The sequence below is a fragment of the Prionailurus bengalensis genome, chromosome E4 (genome assembly GCF_016509475.1).
Source record: "Prionailurus bengalensis isolate Pbe53 chromosome E4, Fcat_Pben_1.1_paternal_pri, whole genome shotgun sequence".
NCBI classification, from domain to species: domain Eukaryota; kingdom Metazoa; phylum Chordata; class Mammalia; order Carnivora; family Felidae; genus Prionailurus; species Prionailurus bengalensis.
In genome coordinates this window covers 4,990,280-5,015,284 of record NC_057360.1, presented here as the reverse complement: position 1 = coordinate 5,015,284, position 25,005 = coordinate 4,990,280, and the positions used below count along the sequence as shown (strand labels likewise).

The 25,005-nt window shown below is 46.2% G+C and overlaps 1 protein-coding gene across 6 annotated transcripts; it reads right to left on the bottom strand.

Moving 5' to 3' along the window:
• Positions 1–438: 438 nt before the first annotated feature.
• On the bottom strand, positions 439–19,126 carry HNRNPU (heterogeneous nuclear ribonucleoprotein U). Of its 6 annotated transcripts, none has more exons than XR_006295331.1 (16): positions 18,176–19,101; positions 17,184–17,295; positions 17,025–17,098; positions 14,828–14,967; positions 14,142–14,241; positions 13,639–13,751; positions 13,035–13,298; positions 12,633–12,752; positions 12,080–12,208; positions 11,819–11,987; positions 11,316–11,570; positions 10,632–10,816; positions 10,204–10,275; positions 4,137–4,206; positions 1,996–2,098; positions 439–1,480 (listed from the first exon to the last, which is right to left on the bottom strand). XR_006295331.1 is itself a non-coding variant. In XM_043567981.1 (14 exons), the coding sequence occupies exons 1-14, from the start codon at positions 18,864–18,866 to the stop codon at positions 9,727–9,729; spliced, it is 2,478 nt and encodes an 825-aa protein (XP_043423916.1). In that variant the 5' UTR covers positions 18,867–19,126; the 3' UTR covers positions 8,653–9,726. The 6 variants fall into 6 exon arrangements, 2 of the variants coding, with proteins under 2 accessions (XP_043423916.1, XP_043423917.1); XR_006295332.1 differs by having other exon boundaries at positions 18,233–19,101; XR_006295329.1 differs by having other exon boundaries at positions 1,996–4,206; positions 18,176–19,103.
• Positions 19,127–25,005: the final 5,879 nt, after the last annotated feature.

Sequence of the window (25,005 nt, the reverse complement as noted above, 5' to 3'; positions counted from 1 at the left end):
CACTTACTCTCACTCTTGGACTGCGGCCAGCGTAGCAGATAGTGGGCTCGTCAAATTTAGCGGCCTCACATGCTCAGAAAAGTTTCCTTGTAGTAAGAGTGTAAGTAATGGCATCTCGAGAAACAGAATCTCTCCCAGTTGGGTCAGAAAACTTGCCTTAAAAACAAGTAACAACTGCATCACTGTATCCTGTTAAAAGTGAGGAAATACTTCCTGGTTTCTAAAGTTAGGTGCTACCATAAGCCTTAAAACACTAATGGACCGTAGGACTTTGCGGATTGCTATTTTAAAAACGCACTCGCCACCTGACCATATTCTTCGATTTCTTAGAACAGGTAGGATCTCTCCAAAAGTGAAGATTGTTTTTAAGTGCTCTAATTTTTCTGGAAGTATGCAGTTTCTTTTAAATGGAATTTAAATATACACAGGGCATGCACAAACATTTTCAGAACTTGTTTGGTACAAACAAAAAACTACAGGATCACACACATATTATTACATTAATATGAATAAGTAATTTACAATTCAACCAGCTGTCATGTAAAAAGGCAAAACAGAAACAAAAACAAGGCACCCAACCAAGTCTACAGCATTTATTCATTCAGGGGAAAAAAACTCCCTTTTGGAATGGGAGCAATGGAATTATTTATTTTTGGCTCAATAAATAGCCAACAGGACTTTTCAGGAAAATCTCTTAAATAATTTGACAAAACACAAGCTAGGGGGTCCCTTCCTGGTTAAGAGACGGTAAGTCTGAACACAGACCAGCAGACAGGATTCTGGTTAATGGTCCTAGAACTGGATTATGGTGGTGAGCCAGAGAAACAGAACAAGGTCAAGATATCCTGAAACTTTATTCTGGGGTGTCCCACTTTTCAAAGGTAAGTGGGGAGCGCATGCTCCGTTCAGGTCACACAAGGGAGCACCCTTCCCTCCTATGCCCACCTTTCCCATGGCCATCCTCACCAGGGGCAGGGCGCACGGGCTATGTGGTCTCCCAAATGCCACACCTCCTAAGAATATTCTCATCATCTAGAGGCCGCCCAAGGCAGGATTTGAACACTAATGCGGAAAGGTTGTTGGAAAGGAAAATGCAGTTTACGAACATCTGTCCACTACAGACACAACTCAAAAGCTGAATCCAGTCTGTTATTCAAAGTGACCAGTCACTCACGTTTTAAGAGGCAGCACTGTATCTGCATGGGGGGGTGGGGGGGGACTGAGGAGCACTGATCCAACCGGACCTTTAATAAGCTGTGTGCACAGGCCACTCCTGTTCTCAGCTTCGGTTTACAAACGGAGGCAATGTATAAAATCGGGCAATCGGATTAAGTTAACTCAGTTCCCACCTTGCCCTCCCATTCTATGATCACATCTTACCCTGAGTGAGAGAAACCTCGGCTGGCAAAAATTTCCAAGGCCTTCACCAGTTACAAGGTTAGTTCACTTTCACAGCAGAGTAACTGCATAAATTGAAGACCTGGGTAAAAACAAAGTTGTGACATACTTACTTGGATTGACTCTGAAAATATCGTTTAGTAAGTTTACATGATAATGCCTTTTATTTCCTTCCTCAGTTACGGAGGTTAGGGATCACACTCCTTGCTGGACCAGAACACACTCCAGGCCCCTCCCCTGTGGCTCCCGGACACCTTCCCTGAGGCCTCCCGACAGACCTCTAGGTCCCACCGCTAGTCTCCAACCCCGTCCACTCACGCTCCGCATTCCAACCTCAGGCTCCCACCGGGTGAGCGCTGTGCCAAGCCTGTCTCCAGCGCACCTCCGGCCACGGAGACCTGAACTCGGGCCTCTGCTTGAGCTCTCCCACTCTGGCCACAGGCAGAGCCCAAGTCCCTTGTCGGCAACTCCGGTCAGCTCTTCTCTTTACGTTCCCAACCCGCGTGCCTGGCAAGGGCAGTCCCGTGTCCGTTAAACAGTGCTCCAGGTCCCTGCTCCCCCCCACCCACTCGCCACGGGACTGGAAGGGCAACCTACCTTCCGTGACAGCGGGAACCTCCAGGTGAATCTCGGCTTTCACTGTTCCATTAATTCCAAAACTTCACACTAGGTGATCTAGCAGTAGATACCAGCTAAATAGCTGATTAAAATAGAATTGCGGCCATTAGTAGTTTTAAAAACGCTTTGTGGCTTATCTATAAATGCTTCGTTAAATCTGTCTGGTGCTCTATGCATTTCCCCCTTCCCTCACCCCTCCCTCGACTACTTGGCTTTTCCATCACAGTAAAAGGACCTCAGGGAATTTAACATTAACTAGAAGCTTTTCTTTGGACTTGTGATTTATAATGACCAAGTTTGGCAACAAAAAATTTTAACTATTCCTAGTACCATTATTTGATTTGCAAGCATCTTTTTAGTCTACGTACCTCTACTCCATCGCTGGTTTCCCTTTGCTTCGATTATATAATGCGAGGAGGTCTATATAATAAATTCAGGACTCCTGTTTATGCACTTTTCAGCAAAGAGCTAGGGATCAAATGGGGTTGGAATCCTTCTATTCCTAGATAAAAATCTGTAGCGGATGGGGGTCAAGGCACCCCTTTGAAAGTCATGTTAATATACGTACTACAGTTTGGGTAAACAGAAAGTCTTAATGAGTAGAAAAAAAATAAAGCGAGTGCTAAACTTCTGATTTTTAATGGTCCTCTATAATAATAGTTTTTGGAAGCATCTTAAAATATGGTCCAGTGGTCATCCAATGAGGACAACAGAATATACCAATACCCCAATGCTGGCGTCTCACGCGGCCGATTTTATGCAGGAAGCTCCACCTTTTTTCTCTTAAAATACGAAGCTTTAGGGACAAAGCTTATTACAAAGGTCTTCCTCAAGGTATTACGTGTTGAAGCTTGTAACGTTGAAGCTTGTAACTCCTACTTCAAGTAGGAGTCTTCAACAGCTATGCTTGCCTTACTCTTCATTTTCTAGAGTAAAGGTCTTTTTCCAAGTATTTCTATCTTGACAAAACCAGCAGTGACTACATTAACACGAGCAGGCACTAATGTAAAAAGCCTTCGGTTGTTCATTTTTGTGAACAAATGGTATCTGTTCCACTTTCCTAGGAATAACATCCGTTAAGTTCCATATGCCATAAACTTATGGTAGGACCTCCCCTTAGGAAACCAAAGTCAACAACCTGTATACACGGGGTTTCTTAATGGAGCAGTTTCCACGGAAATGTTTCTTCCCTTTGGACTGTGAGGACAAGTCCTATGAAATGAAAGCTATGCTTTGCTATCTGAATTCAAAGCTTATTTCTGAAACAAACCTTTTTCTTGTAATGGTTTTCTTCCTCAAGTGAACAAAATCGGATTTTTACTCTTTAGTCTGAAACAGAGCAAGCAGTCTGCTCTTTCAGAAGCCATCAGATTTTAGGTGACACTGTAGAGCTCTAGTTCATTGAGCAAATCCTGATAGCTACGTCTCAACGCTATACTGTATTACCCAATACATTTCCCTCTAAGCTTCTTATCAAGCCTTTAAAGGACTTCAGGGCGGTGAGAAATTACATGCTCTGGACTGGCACAAGCAGAGCTCACACTGAGCCTTTTTATTCCTTCTGTCTTCACAATTTAAATTTACTTCCTAGTTGATTTTTCCATTTTGATATGGAGTCCCATCTCATTATCCAAAAGGATCTCAATCTATTTTCCAAATGTTTATAAACTAATAAAGAGTAAGCATGTACGCATTTAGCACAGATGCAGAAAGATCTGGGGAAAACATGGACACAGGTATCCTGGACAGTTTTCTGCATTAAAGCATTTTCCGTAATCTCTACAAGTGAGGAGAATTAAAAAGAGGGTCTTCCAAAAAGTTACAACAGAAGGAATTTGAACCATTAGACTAAGGATCTAACCTTTTAAGGGCTCGGTTCTATTTGCATACCCAGTCTTAATCCCATGCAAGGACCACCACTCGAGGGCACACCAATACTTCATACTTGGGGGTGCGAAGGACAGGAGAAAACCTGGTTTTCCAGTTTATAGAATCTAGCCAATCAGGGTTACCAATGTCTCCCAATCCCCTACTTTTAAATAAGAGAGTTCTAATTAAGGTGATCCTGGAAGCCCAAAGAACAAGTATGAAATGTACAAGCAGCAATGAATTTGGAATACCTATTGGAATCACTGGAACACATTTAGTTGGGCCCTTTACTCTTCCACACAGGACATTCACATGGACAGACTAAGGAAAAGGAGATGAAATTTCAATCAGCATATATTTTTTTTTTTTTTTGCTTTATTACTTAAAAAAAAAAAAGATAAAGCTGGACCCTTTCGTTGTACTTGACCATGACGCTCCCACTCCCTTCAACTAGACCACTGAAATGTAAGGACACCTTCTATTACTAGCTACCTAAAAAAACTGCTAGTTGCCATTCTAGTAAAAGCCCCGCTCCTTCTTCTGAAGTACCGATTTTCCTTCACCTCTCTGTAAGCCTTAACACTTCAAAACGTTTCCGTCACAGGTTGGCCGACCATACTGGCCATCTCGCTGTTCTTGGCCTTTTAATTTTTTTTTCGTTGACCCTAACGTGTTGAGTATGCTTCTCAGGTGCTTGGCAAGTGCAGAAAATTTCACCGCACAAAGTGGATTTTACTTCCGGTGAGCGCCTGGACTGTTAAAGGACTGGCAGGGAAGAGCATGCCATAAACAACAGTTCAGTGTTTGTTTAGACAGGTTGGCTCTCTGGCCTATGCAGTCAGACCTGCGCATGCTCCAGAGAACGTGCTCCGCCACTGGGACGGCAACGCCACTGGCGGTGCAGCCAAAACGAAGCGAATCTTCCCCAAAGACATTTCTCTATTTACCTAGACTGTCGTTACCGCCTCGCTTTCAACTATAGAATGTAGTTTCTCATACCCACCCATCCAGCTTTAAAACCAACCCCCCCCCCCCCCGCCATTCCTTGTCAAGATGCAAGTATACGTTGAATCCTGGCACGAAAAGGGAGAAAAAATTGTAATATTCCTAGGCAATAATTAAAGTTAAGTACAAACTGAAACACAGTTAAGGTCCTTGTCCCAATAACCTCCCTAACCAAGTAGCGCCTATCGATGATCTGTTCCCCTACAAGTAACTGCTCTACAATCACAACTGAATGCCCCAGGAGCTACACAATGCCAAGAAATTGTAGTTATTCCGGTTTCCATGTGGACGGCACAACCTAACTTCACAAAATACACAGGTGTTAACATTTTTAAAATAACTCCGGTTAACATTAGGACTATAGTTTTTACAATCTACTGAGCCTTACAGACTAAATTAAGTTCCTTGGACCAACTCATCAGACGTACTCAATCGCCTGTAATTTTAGTCAACTGGTTAGGATGTGACGTCTGTGCTGTTGGCCTTCTCCTACGGATCTTAAGTGCTCGTATGGGGTCTCCAGCCGTATGCGTGTTGAAATCGACTAAGTATAACCACCAAATAAAGTAGCGTACGTTTTAAGCAAAAACAATTGGCTATTAAGTAGGTGATTTCAACTATTCAATGTCACATATACAGGATTTAAACTTCGGGGTATTAAGGGACTTGGGGATCCTGGTTTTTCTTTTTGTCCACCCCAACGCACTCAAGAGATACACACTGTGTCAATCAGCACGCCTTTAGATCACTTCCATCACAATTCTGAAGGGTTTACCTTAGATAGCAAGGTGAGTAAAAAAGAGGAGGAAGGCTAAGGCCACTCGCTTCAACACGAGCTAGCCACCATAAAGTATTTTTAGTATTTGTCTATCATGTACCTGCAGTGCTGGCACCAGGGTATAAAATACACTGGGCCTCAGAGGAACCTCAAGAAAAACTCAACCACTAACCTGGCTACACATACGACCCCCGAGTGTTTTACTGCAGACTTGAAGAAAAGGGCCGAAAATTCAAACCTAAATCCAAACAGAAGGCTCCGCGTAGCAGAAGGGCATTATAGTTTTAGGTAAGTTTATGAAATTAACCATTCGAGTTCGAAGAGGCCGGTTGAACGGGACCAAAACTATTTAGACAGCTAACGCAGTTAGTCTAAATACCAATTTACCGTCCCCTTTAACGCCCCGGGCGTAACCATCGTGACCTATTGCCGAGGCCCTTAACGCTACGTATCTTTGCTCTTTACCATTACTGAAACGTTACACCATCTCTCAGAGCCCCAGAAACACCGACGACAAAGTTGAGACTCAAACCATTTTAAATACTTAGGTACGCATGGCTTTAGAAAAGAATGCTGTACTCCTCTTTCCGGAGTAGTTCAAGGAATATTCTGGGGGGTGGGAGTGGCCAATTAGTCTCTGCTACATCCACCCACTTTTAAAAAAGACATTTTATACTTACGCGTACAAAGGGAGTCGTGGAAGCGGTTTTTAAGGTTACATTACCAGACACTAAGACTTGGGCTATGAAAGACAGGTTTATGCCTTCCTTAGTAGCTTATTCTGGTTTTGGCTTTTTAAGTACCAGATATATTCCCACAGACCTATAATCAGTTTTTTGTAGGTGACTGAAGTCTACCCCAAGCTTAAAAAGGTATGGGAATACTTCGTTTTTATTTGTGCGACGGGACCTATTATGAAAACGGTCCTAAGGACAAACAGCCAATTTATATTAAGCGCACAGAAAAACACATTCATTCCCACAACTGATGCAAGCATTGGATACGGAACACGTTATCTCCATGAATGTAAGTTCTCCCGAAGGTGGAAAACATACTTAAGTATTACTTCTCCCAGAAAAATTTTAAGTACTTTGTCAAGGCAAGTAGTCTTTAGGAAGCTTTAATACCTTGTCAGTGCTCAGGACATGGTCCTCATTTTCAGACAGAATCTACCCTGGGCAAGTGTGAGCTTCGGGTTTTGTGGATTTAAGGAGGCTTCCTTTGGTCAGATTGACTTCACTCGTGCTGCATTCTAAGATTTCGTCTTACTGTCTGGCCAGGAAGGGGCCACAAGTTAGTCCTGACCTCCTAGGTCCGAGCCAGAGACCTCCACGTCAAAGGCCAAACAGGAGCCACAAGACAGAACCTACCAGCAGCAAAGCAAATGCTCTACAGGACAGGAGCTGTGACTTCATTTCTTACAGTGATCTGCCATCTTTCCTGATTAACCTATTCCTGCGCTTCTCACACCGCTGGAGCTCACCAATCTGATCCAACACCTCACTCAGGAGGACAGGACCACCTGCAAAACTTTCTAGGGGAAGTACCACTGAACCAACAGCAATCTCACCGGTGGAGCGGAGACATTTGTTCCCAACTAGGTCTTGTGTTTCTTCGGTTTTGCTCGCCACAGAGGGACGGGCTAGAGGAGGGGCAAGCAGGAGGCCAAGTTTCTCGTTTACAGACCCTACTCTGCCAAATGGCCTTTCTTCTTTTCCGCCCTTTTGCTTGCTATCTGATCCGCTCCCCCTTCCCAGTTCCTTAAACACGAGGATTATTCCTTTCCAGGCATATTTAGTTCTAATCTCGAGGAGACCGCTGCTGGAAATTTTAACATATTCCTGGACAGTGTTTTTATCTATTCCACTGGTCTTCCCAAACTTCTCTGGACTACCCAAGGGAGAACAGTCTACCCAACAGTATTATTTGGCCATTACTCCCCCACCACGATTCACGTTAGAGTATGAACTCCTCGGGAAGCAGTTTTCAACTAGAAGGTAGATCCAAGATATTTCAAACGTACCCAGAACACTGATTAGCAACAAAGCTGAAAACAAATTGTTCCCCTGGGTAGGTCTACTATGCAATCCTCGTAATTACAATGTGTACTGATATAACAGTTAATGCCAGTGGTTGCCAGCACTAAAGCTAACTGCTAAAAAAACCAAAAACCCTTGAGACGCTACCTTGTCCCGTTAAGTATTCTCACCAGAATTCCAGGATTAGCCTCCGCTCCCAAAATGTATCAACTTAAACCTACACCACCAGCTAAAACTCCACTCCCGCTCTGCTTGTGGCAGAATTCCTAGGAGTATGAAGAAGTGAAAAATCTGATTGAAGATGGCTAAAACAAAAATCTAAGCAGACAGAAGAAAATACAGACAAACCTCAACTTACCAGAAGCAACCTAAAACACCAACAAAACGCTAGACTGAAGTCAAGTTTTAGTTCTACAGTTTGACTCCTGATTCCTCACTTCACATCAGTGAGGGTCCTTTAGAAGATTAAGTGTTCTGTGCAAACCCAATAGAATTACAATTAGGGGATCTAATGCGGTCACATAGCTACAGTTAAGTTAGCAGTGTTGTGTAGTCGTGAAATCAAGGACTGGCTTGTACGATGGCTTCTAAAAGCATCTGTTCCCAGAGTCTCACGTATCAGATATATGCGTATTAAGATATTCTCTTGAGGACAGCCGTTAGCATTTCGTAAAGATGGTAAACTGAGTGTTAACTTCTCCCAGCCAGTACACCTTTTCCCCTCGTTAAATGTTAAGTCGTCTGGGGGGGGAGGGGAAGGAAGGATTCGACTTTACTTCGTAATTAAAACTCAATTGTCAGTATACATTTAAGTTTTTAAAACCTAAATGTTCGAAGTACGGAGTACAGAATAAGCTGTCCAGAAAGCACACACTTAAATTTCCTCCTCTTGGGAGTTTTATAAAGGGATTTTGAACCTTGATGGCGAGAATCCCAAAACGAGAGTAAAATGAATTCTTTTTATTGCAAACAAACGTCTAAATTAATTTCTCCACCCACTTTCTTTAGAGAGAAAAAGAAATCAGCAGGCTAAGGAGATACCCATTCAAGAACTGACATGATTAAAAATTAAGATATAAATGGGTGACTCACAATTTCATTAGCTTACAAAGATGGTGGAGTAAAGTACTACAAGCACACTAGTGATACAGTATTTTGTGGGAGAAGGGCATACAGACATAGCTAACTTCATATAGATCCCATTAGACAACTGGATTTACAACAAGTTTTTTTAATAAGAAATGGGCAAAGCCAGCTTTCTTTTCAGAATCAAAATGCAGAACAAATGGAAAAATTATGGTATTGAACCTTCACAAGTTTGAGCCTCCACAAATAATGCAACCAAAGTTTTACATTTTGAACAGCCCTTCTACGTACACTCCATCTTCTCTCTCTTGGTTCCAAGTTTTCTCTTCGTTCCCCATTAGGCCAATTCCGTTGTTATTTAAAAAAAAAAAGAAAGAAAAAGACTTCCCAGTTATGGTCAGGAACTACGATGGAAGCTTCCCCCTCCGCCGCTCGGCAAACTACAGAGAGGATGGAGTGTTCTAGGAGCAGTACAGAGTCTCAGGTGATTCATGAGGACTGCGCGGTCCTCCCATGAATCTGGTTGCTAACATTTCTATTATATTGTGACAATGACTCCCGACTGTTATCTCTGTGAGAAATGGGGGGAGTAAATTCTTAATAAAAGACACCAGGTACAAAGCAACATTTTACTTTTGTTGTGATAAAAAAAAAAAAAAAGTCACATTTTACAGATAAAATGTAGAACCCTGAAATACTGACACATTCTCTTATCGTGCACAATGCTGAGGTTCTCTTACGATTCACTTTAAAACTGCAATTAAAAATGTACAAAAAAGAAAAGAAAAAAAATCAACCCACAAAGCTTCTAAAAAAGGAACCCGCAGGCACTTCCTCTTGTGGAATGTTTAAAAAGTTAGCCTACTAAAGAAAACAGTCGACTTCTTGTGAAGGTTTTGGAGAAATATGTATCAGTTCGTTTTATTTGGGTATTCAATAATATCCTTGGTGATAATGCTGACTCCATGGCTTCTGACCCCAGAATTGCTGTAAGAGAAAATTTTTTTTTTAAAGAAAAAACATCAATAAGCCACTCAAACTGCTTTTAGGAAATGACAATCTAATTCAGAGTAATTGCTGGAAACAAATTTACACCTGTCATACCTCTGATTTCTATCAAACCAGATTTAGTTAGTATTAATATCCCATTATTACCAATAAACACATTACAAAAGAAAACATCATGACTTGGTTAGTTTATACAATTAAAGCTAACAATAAAAAGAACCGTACGTATTAAAGAATATTACTTTATTAAAACAGTAAGTTACAGCCATCTCCACCTATATTCAAACCTCGCCCTGTAACGATTATAAAAATGCTCCAATCCCTGCGCAAGGGTTTCAAGACTGACTCTTACGATGAACTTAAGGCACAATGAATGTACGTAGCACATAAGAAGTTACTTACACCCTGCTGCCACTGGTTGTAGCCCTGAGATTGGTTTTTGTAGCCACGATTGTTTCCTCGTCCTCTGAAGTTCTGGGGGGGGGAGGCAGGGAGAAAAAAAAAAATCCTTGAAAACTCAAACTCCAGAGCACAGGTCTGTGCCGTGCACAGGAGCCAGCAGCACAGGACAGGCCTCGCCTCTAGCAACTCAACCCTGGGCGCCCTGTGCTGTTTTGCTCTCGGTGTTTAATTTATTCATTTAAGACATCCTTGGACGTGCTGCGGGTTCATGCACCTGAACACCAAACCTAGGCGGCCCTCGTTCCACCATCCCTGGTGTTCCTGCGCCACCGCACTCAGACCTAATGGCCTCACTGAGGCTGTGACATGATTTTACAACTTTCCCGACTCCATTATCCGAATCATTGGGGGGGGGGGGGGGGCATTACCTGGTTGTAGTTCCCTCTGTTGGGCATCCCGCCTCTGCTGTAGTTCCCTCTGTTCGAGTAACCGCCTCGGCTGGGGAACACGGGGCCGCGAGGGTACGGGTAGCCGATGCCGCCACTGCCGCCACCGCCACCGCCTCGCTGCGGCATGTTGCCCCTCCTGTTGTAACCACCGCGATTCCCAGGAGCTGCAGACAAGACACGTTGGCTTTAGCAACCTTGCACTTCCTTTCCACAGGACCCTACTCTTGCGGACTGGTCCTCTACTGTAGAGAAAAGTAACTTCTAAAACCAACAGGGGCGCCTGTCTGGCTCGGTCGGGTAGGCATCCGACTCTTGATTTTGGCTCAGGCCCTGACCGCAAGGTCTGTGGGATCGAGCCCTGGGTCAGGCTCTGTGCCGACAGCGCGGAGCCTCCTTAGGATTCTCTTTCCCACCCCGCCCCTGCCTCGATCACACACACTCTCTCAAAATAACGTTTAAAGAAAAAGACACAACGTTTAACACCTAACAAGGCGTGCTTAGGATCACATCACGGCATTTGAAGCTAGTTACTAGGGCGGAAGAGTCCAGGGAGGTCAACTGTCCTGCGTTAAATTCAGTTGACCACCACCCGGCCCCCAAACTTAGAAGATGGTCATCGCTCGTTCCAACCTCCAACCAGGTGAAACTCAAAAGCAAACTCGCCTCCTCCTCTGAAACTCCCGCCGCGCATGTTGAACCCGCCACGTCCTCTGTGGCCGCCGCCTCTGTTGAACTGGTTCTTGCCACTCTTATTTTTATTGCTCTTCTTGGAGCCGGTGTTCTGTTTCTTTTCCGGCGGCAGCGCCTTTTTGCTCTCTTCCTTATACTGCTCCAGAAGTTTTTGGGCTTCCTCCTTCTGCAGCTCAACATAGGTGATTTCATCAAAGCACTCGGCCACCTCCGGCAGCGTGAAGTTTCCTACAAGGAATAGGGTCAGATTAGCCCCAGACCACAGTCCTAAAGCCTGCTTTCATCCTTTCAAACCACGCTATATGCCATCTGCTCGGTGTACGAGCGTTTCCCTAAAGAGAGAAATAAACCCCACACACACACTCCCTTAACAAAGAGCGAAGGTAACTCAGGAACCGGCATCACTGGCAAACGTTCACGTGAGTTTGCAGGTACAGATCTCGGCAGCTTTAACGTTAATAGAATTAAATTCATACCTTTCATTTTGAGGACAGCGTGTTCTGGTAGGTCTTTCCCCTCTACTTCAGCTTTCTTCTGTGTTCTTTGCTTATAGTCTTCATCTTTTGGGCAAACTACGACAGCTTTTCGCTGGAAGCCTGCAAACAGGCACATTTTTCTCCTCTGGGCAGCAGCAGACACGTTGGTCTTTAAAACAAAGTTCATAAACCCAAATGTTAGCTCCACGCCAAACCCAATCATCAGTTCCTTTTGTTAATAACCTCAAGGCTGCAGCTCACCTGATCCAGAATGAAATTTCGCTTCTTACGGGCAGCGATCTCAATAAACTTTCCGAGACACTGTGGAGCCCTCTGCAACAGCGTGTTCAGTTTTCCAGTATCAGCCATCTGTTTCTTAAAACCTGCCACCTGTTTTAAAAGTTCAACAGTTCCTTTGAACTTGTGAATAAAGCTCAATTTTTTTTTTAATATCAGCTTAGATCTACATGGAAACCAGACATTGCAAAGTTTAAATACCGCCTTTCCTTATCATCACTACAAAAAAGGTCATTTTATCACGTAAGCAAGATCCTCTGCTCTCCTAAGTTCAGCTACTAAATGTCGATAGTTCAAAGTTTCCTAGAAAAAATAAAGCGTCGCCCCTGGAAGGCACTTTACCTTCCAGACAGAAGTAGTTTACATCCTTCTATAGTTTAAGTAACCAATGGAACTTTGCCCAAGCTCCTATCTCTAAAACACCAACGCAAAATGGATAAAGACAACAGGCAAAAAAGTTTTAACGCCTTCTGGTCTTTTTAAAGTGCTGAGATCACACCCTCAGTATTTTTCTTACCATCATTTTATCCATTATGGTGTTTGTTCCGAGAATGTTGTATTTACCAGGATTTTCTGCCGCATGTTTAGTAACCCAGGTGGTTTTCCCAGCTCCAGGCAAGCCAATCATCATAACAACCTACCACGGAAAAAAAATGTTTCACTTAGTAGAGCCATCTAAAAATTCCTGAAGTTATTTTGTGAAGTGCACAAAAACCCAGTTTCAATTTGTAAATTTTCATTGCCCTAAAACAAGGGAATTTTTGGAAAACTTAATATTCTACATCAAAAAACACAGCTACAGCGGATGCCAACAGCCGTGCCACAAAGCACGTGAAACAGAACAATCATCCAGATCTTCTGAATGTCATTCTTGCCAAACAAAAGTAACCTTCAAATGCTTTTAAAAAAATCCACTTACTTCACAATCTTTCTTCTCTTCAGGCCCCTTCGGTCCTCTAACTCGATCCTCTAAGGGGACATTCTGGATAAAAGTATAATCTTCTGGTATTGGAAAATATGGCTTTTCCTTCTGACCAAAATTAAATTCAACTGCACAGTTGTGGCAGAGAACATGCGGGAAGAGTGGCCTTCCAGCAAGAATTTCCTTACTGATTTTGAAGGCAATGCCAAGATCTTGCCCGTTCTTTGCATAGGAGAGTTCTACTTCATCGCTTTCAAAGTTCTGTTAAATCGGGAAAAAAATTAAGATTTTAACCTGCTTCCTTTAAACTTGCTTTAAAAAACCCTCAAAATTCAAGTTGAGTGAAGCTTACCCTCTGGAAAACAGATTTAGGTTAAACGTTAGGAGCTTTAGAATAGTTATAAACAATGAGACACACACATCTAGAAGCAGAAACAATACTGCCTTCAGTAAAGTACACTAGATTTTTCAGGTCCAGTTCACGTTAAGTAGTTTTTAGTCAAAATGGGTTAGTAATGAAGGCCAATGTTGATAAACCTTTTTTAAAAAAAATCCCCAGCTAGTAATTGCTCACTTATATATAGAAACTTAGTTGACTTACAGCAAAACATGTTATCACATCATTTTCATCAAATTTCTCTCCATAATCTTCAGTCTCACAGTTGCAGGTTTTTATTCCTTTAAGAGAATACCCATAAGAGAATTCTTCTTCACCTAAGAAAATAATGAACTTTCGTGAAATCGATTGTTCAAAACAGTCCCATGACCCACATATTTTAACATTCAGGATAGAGGACAACAATATAAATGAGTACCTAACCTAACATTCTTCCACTCATGCTGTATCTAAAACATAGACAAGTAATGAGAGCTACAAGGCTTATATAACTATTTGAAAAACTGCAGACCACAGGATAATGCTTTTCCTAACCACCAGTCATAAAACAAGTAACCATCCTACTATACATGCTAATAGCATTCGTCTCTAAAATACTAATAAAATCGATTAAAAACAAACAAGACAGAATTAGAATACTTCTAGTCTCACTACTGAAATCAGACCCTGAACACTCATGAGGACAGTACTCTTAATGGAAACTTTACCAAGCAACATTCCACTTGTGGTTAGTGACCAGCCAATCCGAACTTCATGTATGTCAATATCTTTTGTATATAAATGCCTTACTGGGATCTTCTCTGTAACCTGAAAGTCAAATCATAAATGATTACTACGAAGATAAACCCTTGAACTCTGGCTTCATTTCATCTGGGCCATGGGCTAATTCTTCTCTGGCTACTAATACAAAGACACTCATTCTACCCTGTCATCTCCCCCCTCCCCCGTAAGAACTTTACAAATTGACAGAACTTATAACTTGGGATTGAAAAGGTTGAAGTTAAGTACTTGGTTGGATCACATTTAAAAGAACAGATAACGTTTAAAAATTACATATCCCTGACTCGAAACCCGATGAAAGTATACGCTCAACATGCTTTGCTCTGGGACAAAACGAGAAACCCAACAGTTATTTTTAAACCCTTGGTGGGCCTTTCAAGTGCCTGATAAAAAAGGAGCACCCTAAAGAAAAACAGACTGGCTCAATAACAAATTCTGATTGTAACAAATATGGTTAACGGTTATAAAACAAAGGTCTTCCAAGCCCCTCTTCCAGTCCACAGAAACTTCCAAAGAAAGAAGCCCCACTGACACTGAATAGGGTCCAGCAACTGGAAATTCACTTGTTTAAAAAAAAAAAAACAAAAAACCAAAGTCACAAAACTACATTTACCTTCATCTCAAAACAGACTTTGCCTTTGGACACACCATAAGATGCCCTTCCTCCAGCCCAAAGAAAAGCAAAACTCTCCATAGTAAGGGAAGAAGCACTGAGGCGGTCTCTTGATATTTTAAAATGTAGATCACAATTATCTGTAATTATATCAAATACCATATTATTTCTTTTGACATCCAACGTGAATACAGCTGCTACGTAGGCAAACCTGGTGATTACATTCTTGCGTATTTCCTAATGCTTCACGGACACTGCTTCTACAAACCATGCTGCTGTTCTGACCTTCCGTTTAAGCCCCACCCCCACACCAAGTCACTCTCACCAAATTACCAACTAAAGCGTAAACAGCCTCCAAAACTAAAACAGCCAGGTTTAACGTGTATTTTAAGTATATAAAATAATCAAGACAATGGGACATGGATACATACCTGCTCTGCTCTTTACCTTGATTTAGAGGCAAGCAGTAGAGGATAGCAGGAAATCAAAGTGAAGTATGCCAGAACCAGGGAGAATTTACCCGTGCCACAATAAAACTGAAGGTAGGCCATGATATTTTAAAATACAGGAATATGAGCCGTTGATCCTGCACTTTGTCATTTTAAAACACCAGGAGCTCTAGATCCTAAATTCTTTCCAGAACTTGTGAAGGCAGCCTCAACCCTACAAAGTGCAAGCCTGGTTGTCTAACACTGTTCATATTACAGCATTTTAAGGTCCCTTTTCCCCAGGCTTGCCGGTTCGTCAATAACAATGGGGGATTATCCACTTCCCGGATTACTCAAATCCAAAAGGTCTTTAACTTAGCTACCTTTGGGTCACTGGCTCATTTCGTATGCACCTTCTTGGAGATCCCCCCATGAGAGCTAAAGTTAAAAACTGTTTTCTTCAACAGTTTTTATTGATGAAAGGAAATTAAACCTAGTTTGGAATTCTCCTTAAATAAGCTTTGCTCTCAAAAGATTGCTGATCGCTGATAGAATTTTTGGCTCAAACTGTGCTTGTACCCAATGTAAGTAGCAAATGAAGGAGCTGATATTCCTCAGTAATGAATTAAAAGCCTACTCTGATAGTAGCGTTACTTCTTGAATCACTGCTTCACTGTCCTACCCATGCCCGCCCAGTTTGTATTTAAGCAACCGAACTGTATTTAAAACTTTCAAAGAAACTACTTTTCCGTGTGTGTTTTCTCTTTTAAAAGACTCCCTTAGCTCAACTACCTGTAAAGGACATTTAGTAAGAAATCCAGGGTCAATGTTTACATCCTCACAAACCTGATTAAAATTAAATTCGTATTGGAAAACACGGGAATCTACACTTTAACTGCCTGGATCTACAGGGCAGGTTCACACCTTACCGCTTACTTTTCAAGCAATTGTTTCTACCTTTTGTTCTTTCTATCCAAGTGAAAGAATTGTGCATTCTGATCGAATGTTAAACCAACACAACGTTGTTGTTAAAAAATAAAGTCACACACGTGACAGCCAAGGCCCATCTAGAGGTCTGCAATCCTCCTCACACTCAATTGCAACCCAACTTGGGTAAAGGAGCAGTGTTTACAGCGCTGCCATTGACACCATTCGCTGCTGAAGAAAGCTAGTAGCCCCGTGATAGCCCACTGCTGCTGCCCCAGGTCTTTGGAAGAAATCAACTTATGTTAAAGCAGCAGCTACTGAACTGGAATTGAGAACAAAAGAGCAGTTATTGAAAAAGTAATATTACAATCTTTTAGAATAGGGAATACACTTGCGTGCTAATGGGAAAAGCCATTCATTACATATTTCACTAGCCCAAAGAGCTCCCTTGCTAGAATTCTACCCCAAAAAGGGAAATTATTGTAGGAGCCTGCAAGGACAAGTTACAGATAGTCTTACAAGTTTCCATTAGCTAACTAAAATTAAAAAAACTGGCATTAATTTTACATTCCTACAAATGAAAACTTTCGAGTCATATAAAAAAATATAACCAAATTGCCGAAGCCTGGAAAATTATCAATACGACACAACCGATGCTGTACTAAACATTTAGCTACCGAAATCTGAATACAAGCCATCACCACCTTCCTTTTAACAGAAACGGTTTAGGCTAAGTTTTACGCGTTTACGTTCAGTGCACTGCGTTGTTTTCTAACACTCTCGGACCCAAACCGCCACACTGAGAAACTAGGGGAGTAGACGGGAGAAACCGCTTCACTTACAAGTATCAAGACAAACCACTGTGTCATCGAAGTGCTCATCTTCCTCTTCAACAGGTGGCTGGGGAGATTTGGCTCTGAAAGACAGAATTGTCTCCTGATTCAGCTTGTCCTACCCAAGACCGAACGGGTGACGAGTAGAACTAGATGGGCATCCTCTACCTGCTATACTTGTTCTCTTCAATGTACTCAAAATATCCACGGCCATGATCTTCTCGAGGTCTTTTCACACCTCTCTTTTTATCTCCGCCTTTCTGCTCTGTTTTGCCGTCTCCTATAACACACAACACCCCCGCGTAAGGGGCCAAGCCGCGACACGGCGGAAAAGAAAAACCCCCTTCCTGTTCAAAGACGCAAAAAACTCGACTTTCCCGTTCTTTTCCGGGAGGGATTTCAATCGACGAACCCAACGCGAACCCAAAGAACAATCAGCTCGGAACCGGGCTGCAGTTAGTGACGCAGTCCAAAACCATCGCTAATTTTGCCACTCTATGCGAAGATTCGAGAAAGCTCCTGCAGGCTAGCGCGGCACAGGCCCCGAGCCCACGTGTATCCCAAAGAGAGTTCAGGAAGGGGGGAGGGGCCGGCCCGGCCCGCGCGCCCTCCCCTCCCCTCCCCTCCCCCACCCGGGCCCGCGTTCCCCGCGGCCGCATTGTACTGATCTTCCGCCCCGCTCTCCCCGCCCGGCCCCTCCCGCCGGAAGTGACGTCACGCCGAGACCCTGCGCTCCTTGCACAATACCGCGGCCCAGCGCCGCCAAAGCGCGCCCGCCCCGGGCCCTCGGGCCTCTCCCCTCCCCCCGAGACATGTGCCCGCACCGCGCGCACGCAGCGCGGCGGCGCCACCGCGGGCCGACGGGGCTCCCGCCCGCCGCTCCTCCCCCCGCCAGCGGCAGCTGCAGCTTCCCCCCCCCCACCCCCCACCCCCGGCTCGCCAGCCACATAATGGAGGCGCCGCCGCCACCGTCGCACGCCCCGAGCCCGAGGCCTCGCGGCCGGGCGGGATTCCCCGCGCCCCCTCCCCCCCTCCCCGCTACCCCCGCGGCGGCCCCCGCCCGGGGCTCCCTCCCCCCGGCGGGGCTCCGGCAGGCCTGGGGCACGGTCCCCACCCCGCGCGGGCCTCCCGCCGCGCGCAACGTACAACGCAGCACTCACCCGCCGCCGGAGCCCCGGGGCGACCGCCGCCTCCGCCGCCTTCCGCCTTCTTCTTACCTCCCGCCTGCTGCTGGCCCTGCCTCGCCCCGGGCGGCGCCACCGTCACCGCGAACAGCGAGGTGGGGCCGCTGCTCTTCCCCGCGGCCTCCTTGGCGGCCCCGCGCTGCTGTGGGGGCTGTTGCTGCGGCGTCGCCGGCGGTTGAGGCTGCTGCTCCCCGTGCCCGTTCTCGTCGCCCGCGCCTTCCTCCTCGTCGCCGAGCTCATCTTCCCCTTCCTGGAAGCCCTGATCGTCGCCGTTCTCGTCTTCCGAGGCGGCCTCCTCCTCCTCCATCGGGCCCGAGTCGGCCGCCCCCGCGGCCCCGTTCTCCTCCCCTAGCTCCATCTGGTCGCCATCCAGCGCGGCGATCCCTTCCTCCTCCTCTTCCTCCTCCTCCTCCTCCTCGTCGCCGCCGGCCGCGGCCTCCTGCTCGAGGCCTGCTCCCGAGCGCCCGGCGGAATCCCCGCCCAGGTCTAGGCTGCCGTTCCCGGGCTCCATGGCGGGGCGGCCGCCGGCCTCCTCGTCGTCCAGCGCGGCCTGGAGTCGCTCCATGAGCTCGGCCTTGAGACCCTTGTCGGAAAGGCGCCGCTTCTTGAGCTCCTCTTTCAGCTCCGAGACCTTCAGCTTTTTTACATTAACAGGCGAGGAACTCATGGTGAGGGCCCCGATTCACCGCTAGGCGCTGGCTCAAACTCGGCTCCGCTCACTCGGCCACTGGTGGCGGCTGCTGCGGCTGCTCCTCGGCCCGGGCGGCGGCTGCGGCTGCGGCTGGAGGTGGGTTCGTGCTGCAGAGCGGACCCGCCTGGTGTCGAACGGCGCCAATTCCTTTCACCGAGTTCGCGAGGGAGACGCGGAGACTCGCCTGGCGCGAGCGAGCACGCAACGTCCTCTCGCAGGGGCGGCGCCGCGCACGTAATATAGGCGCCCCGCCCCCTGCGCCGCCGGGAGCGCCGCGCAGGAGGAGAGCCGGAGCGCGCCCGCGCCCCGCCCCGCCCCGCCCGTGCCTGCCTCCCCGCCCCCACGCCGAACCCGCCGAGAGCGCGGCGCAGGCCGCGCAGTGCGCTTCCAATTGGGGCCGAGCAAATGGAGGAAGAGGAAACCGCCTTTCGGTTAAACCGATCCTCTGCAGCCTCCGCTGGCTTTTCTAGTCCTCTGCCGGCGGTACTCGTCCCGCTCTTGGCCTTCCCAGCCCGGAGGCCGTGTGCGCGCACAGGCTCGCAGGCCTCGACCTGGCCTGTTCAGTCGAGCCCTCCACCTTTTCTTCCATCTTAGATCTGCCTTCGTATCTGTCTCCCCAGCTATTTGCTCGAAACTCCTTCAATCTCATTTCCGTGTCGGTTTGTACCACACGAATCGGCAGTTATCGGACGCGGGGGGCTTTCTTCCGCTTAGTGTTTGGTTTAATTTTTCCAAGCCCTGCCTGGCGCCCTGGGTTTTAAATTGAGGAAGGGCGAGGACAGAGCATCTCTATTGTCTCTTCCCCAAGCCCGGGTGCAGGGCTGGCTTCGGGAGCGGGAGCCTCCACTCCATGCTGCCAGCCTCCCCGGGGCAGCTGTTCGCCCGGTGCTCAGAGCCTGAGAAGTTAAATAAGCCTCAGAATGGCGTTTCTGAGTCGGCTCTACCTACCCAAACACACAGACCTCTGCAAAATTAATTCCGTCCAACTCAGGACCTGGTCATCCAGTTATGACGTCCCAGCAGCCAACAATGAGGATGAGACCCAGCTAGATCATGCACGATTCTACTCCTCATCCCGTACAAATACTCCTGATCGTGCTGAAACTCACAGGTTAATTATCAAGGCTCATGAAAAATAAAAAACGAGAAAAAGAAAACGAGACTATCCCTCCCGAAGACAATTCTGTTATTCTGGTGTATTTTAGAAGCTTCATTTTCCTCTTTGCGAAATAAAAGGTGTGCTATGTTCTTGCGGTTTTGGATAGGGGTGCCAGAATTTGGATTTGTGATGGAAGGAACATCTTAAACCCCAGAAGATCTGCACAGTGACTGGCCAGTGGTCCACGATCTCGGAGGAGGTCAGTTACCCCCACTGTTTGGTGTTTGGCTGGCACAGTAACGCTGCCCCAATGTTCATTTAAAATTGGGACACTGCGAACACTCCCCCATAGGCTAGTGTGATTTAACTGATTAATAAATTTCATTTTTAAAGTTTCTTCTCCATAGCTTTTAAGGAGCATGTGTTTTACCACGCAGTCGTTATCAAGATGAAATATTAACACTTGTGAAATGATCTGAATTGCAATTAACGGACTATGCACAGTGCTGGTAATTCTCAGCTTAAAGCTGGTGGAGGTGGAAGGTACCCAAAATAGGAACTTCCAAACCGTGCCAAAAACTCATTTAGCCTCTGCTTATAATGTCCTTGGAGCTTATAAACAACTCACAGACTGGAATTTGAGCTTTTCAAGTCCTTTGCCTGTGTTCAAAAACGGGAAGAGAGCTCCAGGGGGCTTCCGTGTCCACCAACTGGATAATTAGTCTCTTCAGGAATCAAAGTTAAATGTAGTCATTACAATGGTCCTTTAAGTTTATAAGTGTCCTTAGATACTCTTACATTTTTAAATATTCGTCATAGGAAAACAATTTCCACTTAATTAGAAAAAAAACTAAACTCTGACAGTAAAGTTCGCAGGTCTAAATGTCGATTTATAACAATTGTTCTTGGTACGTTAAGTCAGTTGTAATAATAAACATGAAATGTAAGAGTAGATGGGCACGAGAAGTTCCATAGCTTTACCTCCATTGACTTTTAGAGCTTGATGGCGCCAGGAGATTGTCTTCAGTCCACCCATTTTAACAGCCCGGGAGGCTGAGGGCCCCCTTCCCCGCCAGCCCTCCCCCTCCCCCATGCTCCTTCCTTACACTGGGACTTCTTAGATAACATTTGAAAGAAAAACAGTTTTTGCGGATGGTCAGAGCCATCCGTTACTGTTTGTCCTGTCTACAAACAGGTGAAATCTGCAATTCCATATTTTACTACTTGCAAGTGCAAATAGTGACTTAGCGTGATCGTTTTTGTTTTCTACCCTTCTAATGCCACCATGATTGTCCTGTTCTGCAGAGACCAGGAAAAGTACAAGTCACTTCCCCTAAATCACTGGGGGGCCTCTAAGACTCTTGAAACTCCCCCTTTCTGAAATCCTAGAGACTAGTTAGGATACGGAGTGGAAGTCGGGACAAATGAATTCTCAGCAGCAAAAAGCGATTAGCCTATTGTGTGTGGGTAGCCGATCTATTACCACGTTAGGGGGCCCAGAATATGTCGCTTACATTTGTAGGTTGATGCAAAGGCACATACCTAAGCACCGTAGTTTGTCACAGAGTTCACTCAGCAAATATTTTGGAGCACCTTGTCTAAGGCAGGCCGTGCGTGCCGTACTGGGGATACAGTGGGGAGCTACTGTGAGATACTATGCCGTCCCTCTCTCAGAGTCAGGCAATATATCAAATAGAGGTGGGAACAAGAACTATGGGGAAATGCAAATCAGGAGAGCCAGAGGGTATGCTGATGTGGGGGTGAGTTTTTCAGCTATAAATGGGGGTGGGGTCAGGAAAGCCTAAGAAAGAAGGTAACACCAGAGCAAATATCTAGAAGAGGCGGAGGCAAAGAACGGCAAATATAGAAAACTGAGAGAGAGTCAACGCCCAACGGACCCATTTATCTACTTAACAAATATTTATCGATCGGCTGCTGTGGAGCAGTATTATGCTATGTGCAGGGAAAACAGACATGAAGGACACAGGCTCAGGCCTCCAGGAGCTCGCAGTTTGGAGAGAAAGGACCGGCTATGAGCAGGATGCTACGGTGCCCTAACCCGCGTGGAGCCGACCACCTTGACCCTCTGCTGAGCTCCCTTCGGCAGGGTTCCCACGGGGTAGGTCTGGAGACACGCTTGTGCACCCACCGACGTTCACACGTGGGAAAACAAAACCAGAGCAAACCTCACATACAGACTTAAGAAGCCAGTTGTATGACATTTGACAGTAAACAGTAATTAGCTAGGATACTCTTCTGGCATCCCCATATTCTAGATACAGAGCTAACATTTGCAGACTTCTGCCAGCTGATAATTAAGTCCTTCACTGAACGCTGTCCGGGGCTTTAGGAGGGCAAAAGTCAAACTGAGAGTGCCCCCAGCACTGTTCTAATTGCCTGCACACCGTGTATATATACTCTTTCCTTCGCCCCTTCTGCTTTTACTTTATCCCACCCAGGTACACTTTACATTTTTTTCTTCATGATTATTTAGTTTTGAGAGAGAGAGAGAGAGAGAGAGAGAGAGAGACAGAATCTGAAGCAGCTCCAGGCTCTGAGCTGTCAGCACAGAGCCCAACGTAGGGCTGGAACTCGTGAACCGCAAGATCATGACCTGAGCGGAAGCCGGATGCTTAACCCATTGAGCCACCCAGGCACCCCTACCCAGGCGCACTTTAGATGGGCTGTTTCTTAAGTCTGCTGTGTTTGTCCCGATTCATTTACTGGGGGCATGAATTGGCAGGGATTGAGTGCCTGCTAGGGATCAGCCTCTGTGCTAGGCGTTTTATACAACATATTTCTAATCCTCATAGCAATGTCACAAGGAATTATTATCTCCACGTATAGATGGCGATAACTGAGAATCAGAGGGGTTGAGGAAGTTGGCCAAAGTTGATAAATGGCAAAGCTGAGGGAGCAACCAGCCTGCCTCCCATGGCCAAGCTCCCTCTGCTGCACCAAGAGGATGCATTAGAGTTCCAAAGTCAAAACTCACATGCTGGCTGGCAGCAAGATTTGATGGTGTATCGTCACAGGAGAAAGAGACACGCCGATGATTCCATTGCAAGGGTAACGTATGCGATGATGGAGGGGTGTCTTCGGTTTGGGATGTGGAGCGAGGACTTGCTTAAGGGAAAGACGTGGGAGCTTAAGGGAAAGACGCGGGAGCCGAGTCTTCAAAAGCGTGTAGAGCTGAGAGGGAAGGACATTCGGGCAGCAGGAACAGCCTCTTTGAATGCACAGAATGCATGTGAATCATTCCCATGGCTGGAATTCAGTACGGCTGGGGTAGGAATAAGGCTTGGGAAGCAAGGGTAGATGGAAGGGTGGAGAATACTGAGAGGGGACAAAGAGGCAGATTAAAAAGAATCCAGCTGAGCTAAGATACTGGGGCTTCATCCACTGACCAAGACGTGGGGAGGGCGGGCACTAAAGAATTTTAAGCTGAGAAGTGGCACCATAGGTCCAAATTTTAGAAAGATACGTAAGCAGAGGAGTGTTGAAAACTCCCACGCCAGTAGGTTCTAGGCAGGAAACGTCAGTAAATAAAGAGGTCCAGGTGTGAGAAACACCGCAGTCATGACTGTATGGGGCAAGTGACAGTCTCTTGTCAGGGCCACCCTGGGAGGGATGCCGGTTTCAGAGACCTGGAGCAAAGGCCCCAGCTGAATAGGGCAGCCACCTATGGCCTGCAGGGAATCGTCACTTGTATGTGACATCTCCTGAATTTTACAGGTGGCCAAGGCCATGCAGGCCAGAAAACAAGAACAATTCCTGTCTTTGGCCACCTGTTTGTAAGCCCCGGGCTAGAGGGTCACGGAGGTGTCAAAGGCCAGAAGACCAGTTAGGAGGCTATTTGGAGTGAACCAGGTGAGAAGGCATGAAGGCCACCTGACCCAGGTCAGATGTGTCACTTTAAGTTTATTCATTTATTGGGGCAGGGGGCGGGGGAGGGGCAGAAAGAGAAGGAGAGAGAGAATCCCAAGCAGGCTCCGTGCTGCCAGCGCAGAGCCCGACCCGGGGCTTGATCCCACGAACCATGAGATCATAACCTGAGCTCAAATCAAGAGTTAGACGCTCAACCGACTGAGCCGCCCAGGCGCCCCCAGATGCGTCACTTTAGAGGCACCCCAGTGATGTTCCTTTGGACTCTGACATGACCACCCAGGCTTGGCAAATTAATCATTTGGGTTAATTTTCTAACCAGAATAGAGATGAAAGATTTCGTGGGAGTGGGCACCGTCTTTCCTAAAGGAAAGTGGCTGCGCAGTGCCCAGTTTTTTTGGACGTTTCCGACAAGCATGTATGAAGGCGGTCAGCCCTCAGCTAGCTCCTTACCCACCCCCCTCCAGCAAAGTGGCCGCATACAGACCACAAGATGTATGAATCAAGTCACAGAATCAAAGCAAACCTTAGCAACACGTAAGGCCTGGGAACTCGCTCCCTTTCCCTCTCTCTACGTGTTTATACCATCGGGATAGGGGGAGGCTGACTGCAAGGAGTGTTTGGATAGGAGCACAAAGGGAAATCTGTAACCCAAGGGGGGTGATCTATGGAAAGAAACACGGCAGTCTCGACTGGTGGACCTCAGCGGTCCAGGGTGGGCCCTGTAGGGGCGCCCGGGGGGCTCAGGTCGGTTAAGCATCTGACTCTTGGTTTCGGCTCTGGTCACCATCTCGCAGTTCATGGGTTTGAGCCCCGTGTCCGGCTCCGTGCTGACGGGGTGGCTCCTGCTTGGGATTCTCTCTCTCCCTCTTACTCTGCCCACACCCTGCTTGCTCTTTGTCTCTCTCTCTCCCCAAATAAATAAACAAACGTTAAAAAAAAACAAAAAACAAAAACCAGAGTGGCCTTTGTTATAGGACCACATGGGGAGAGGGACAGACAGACGGACAGGACATACGTATGAGAATCTGCCAACTTACCAGTCGTCTCCCTGAGTCATTGCCCAGCTGTGCCATGTCTGAATGACTTCTCGTGTATCACCTGTCATCCTCCTAGTGAGTCTAAGCTTGT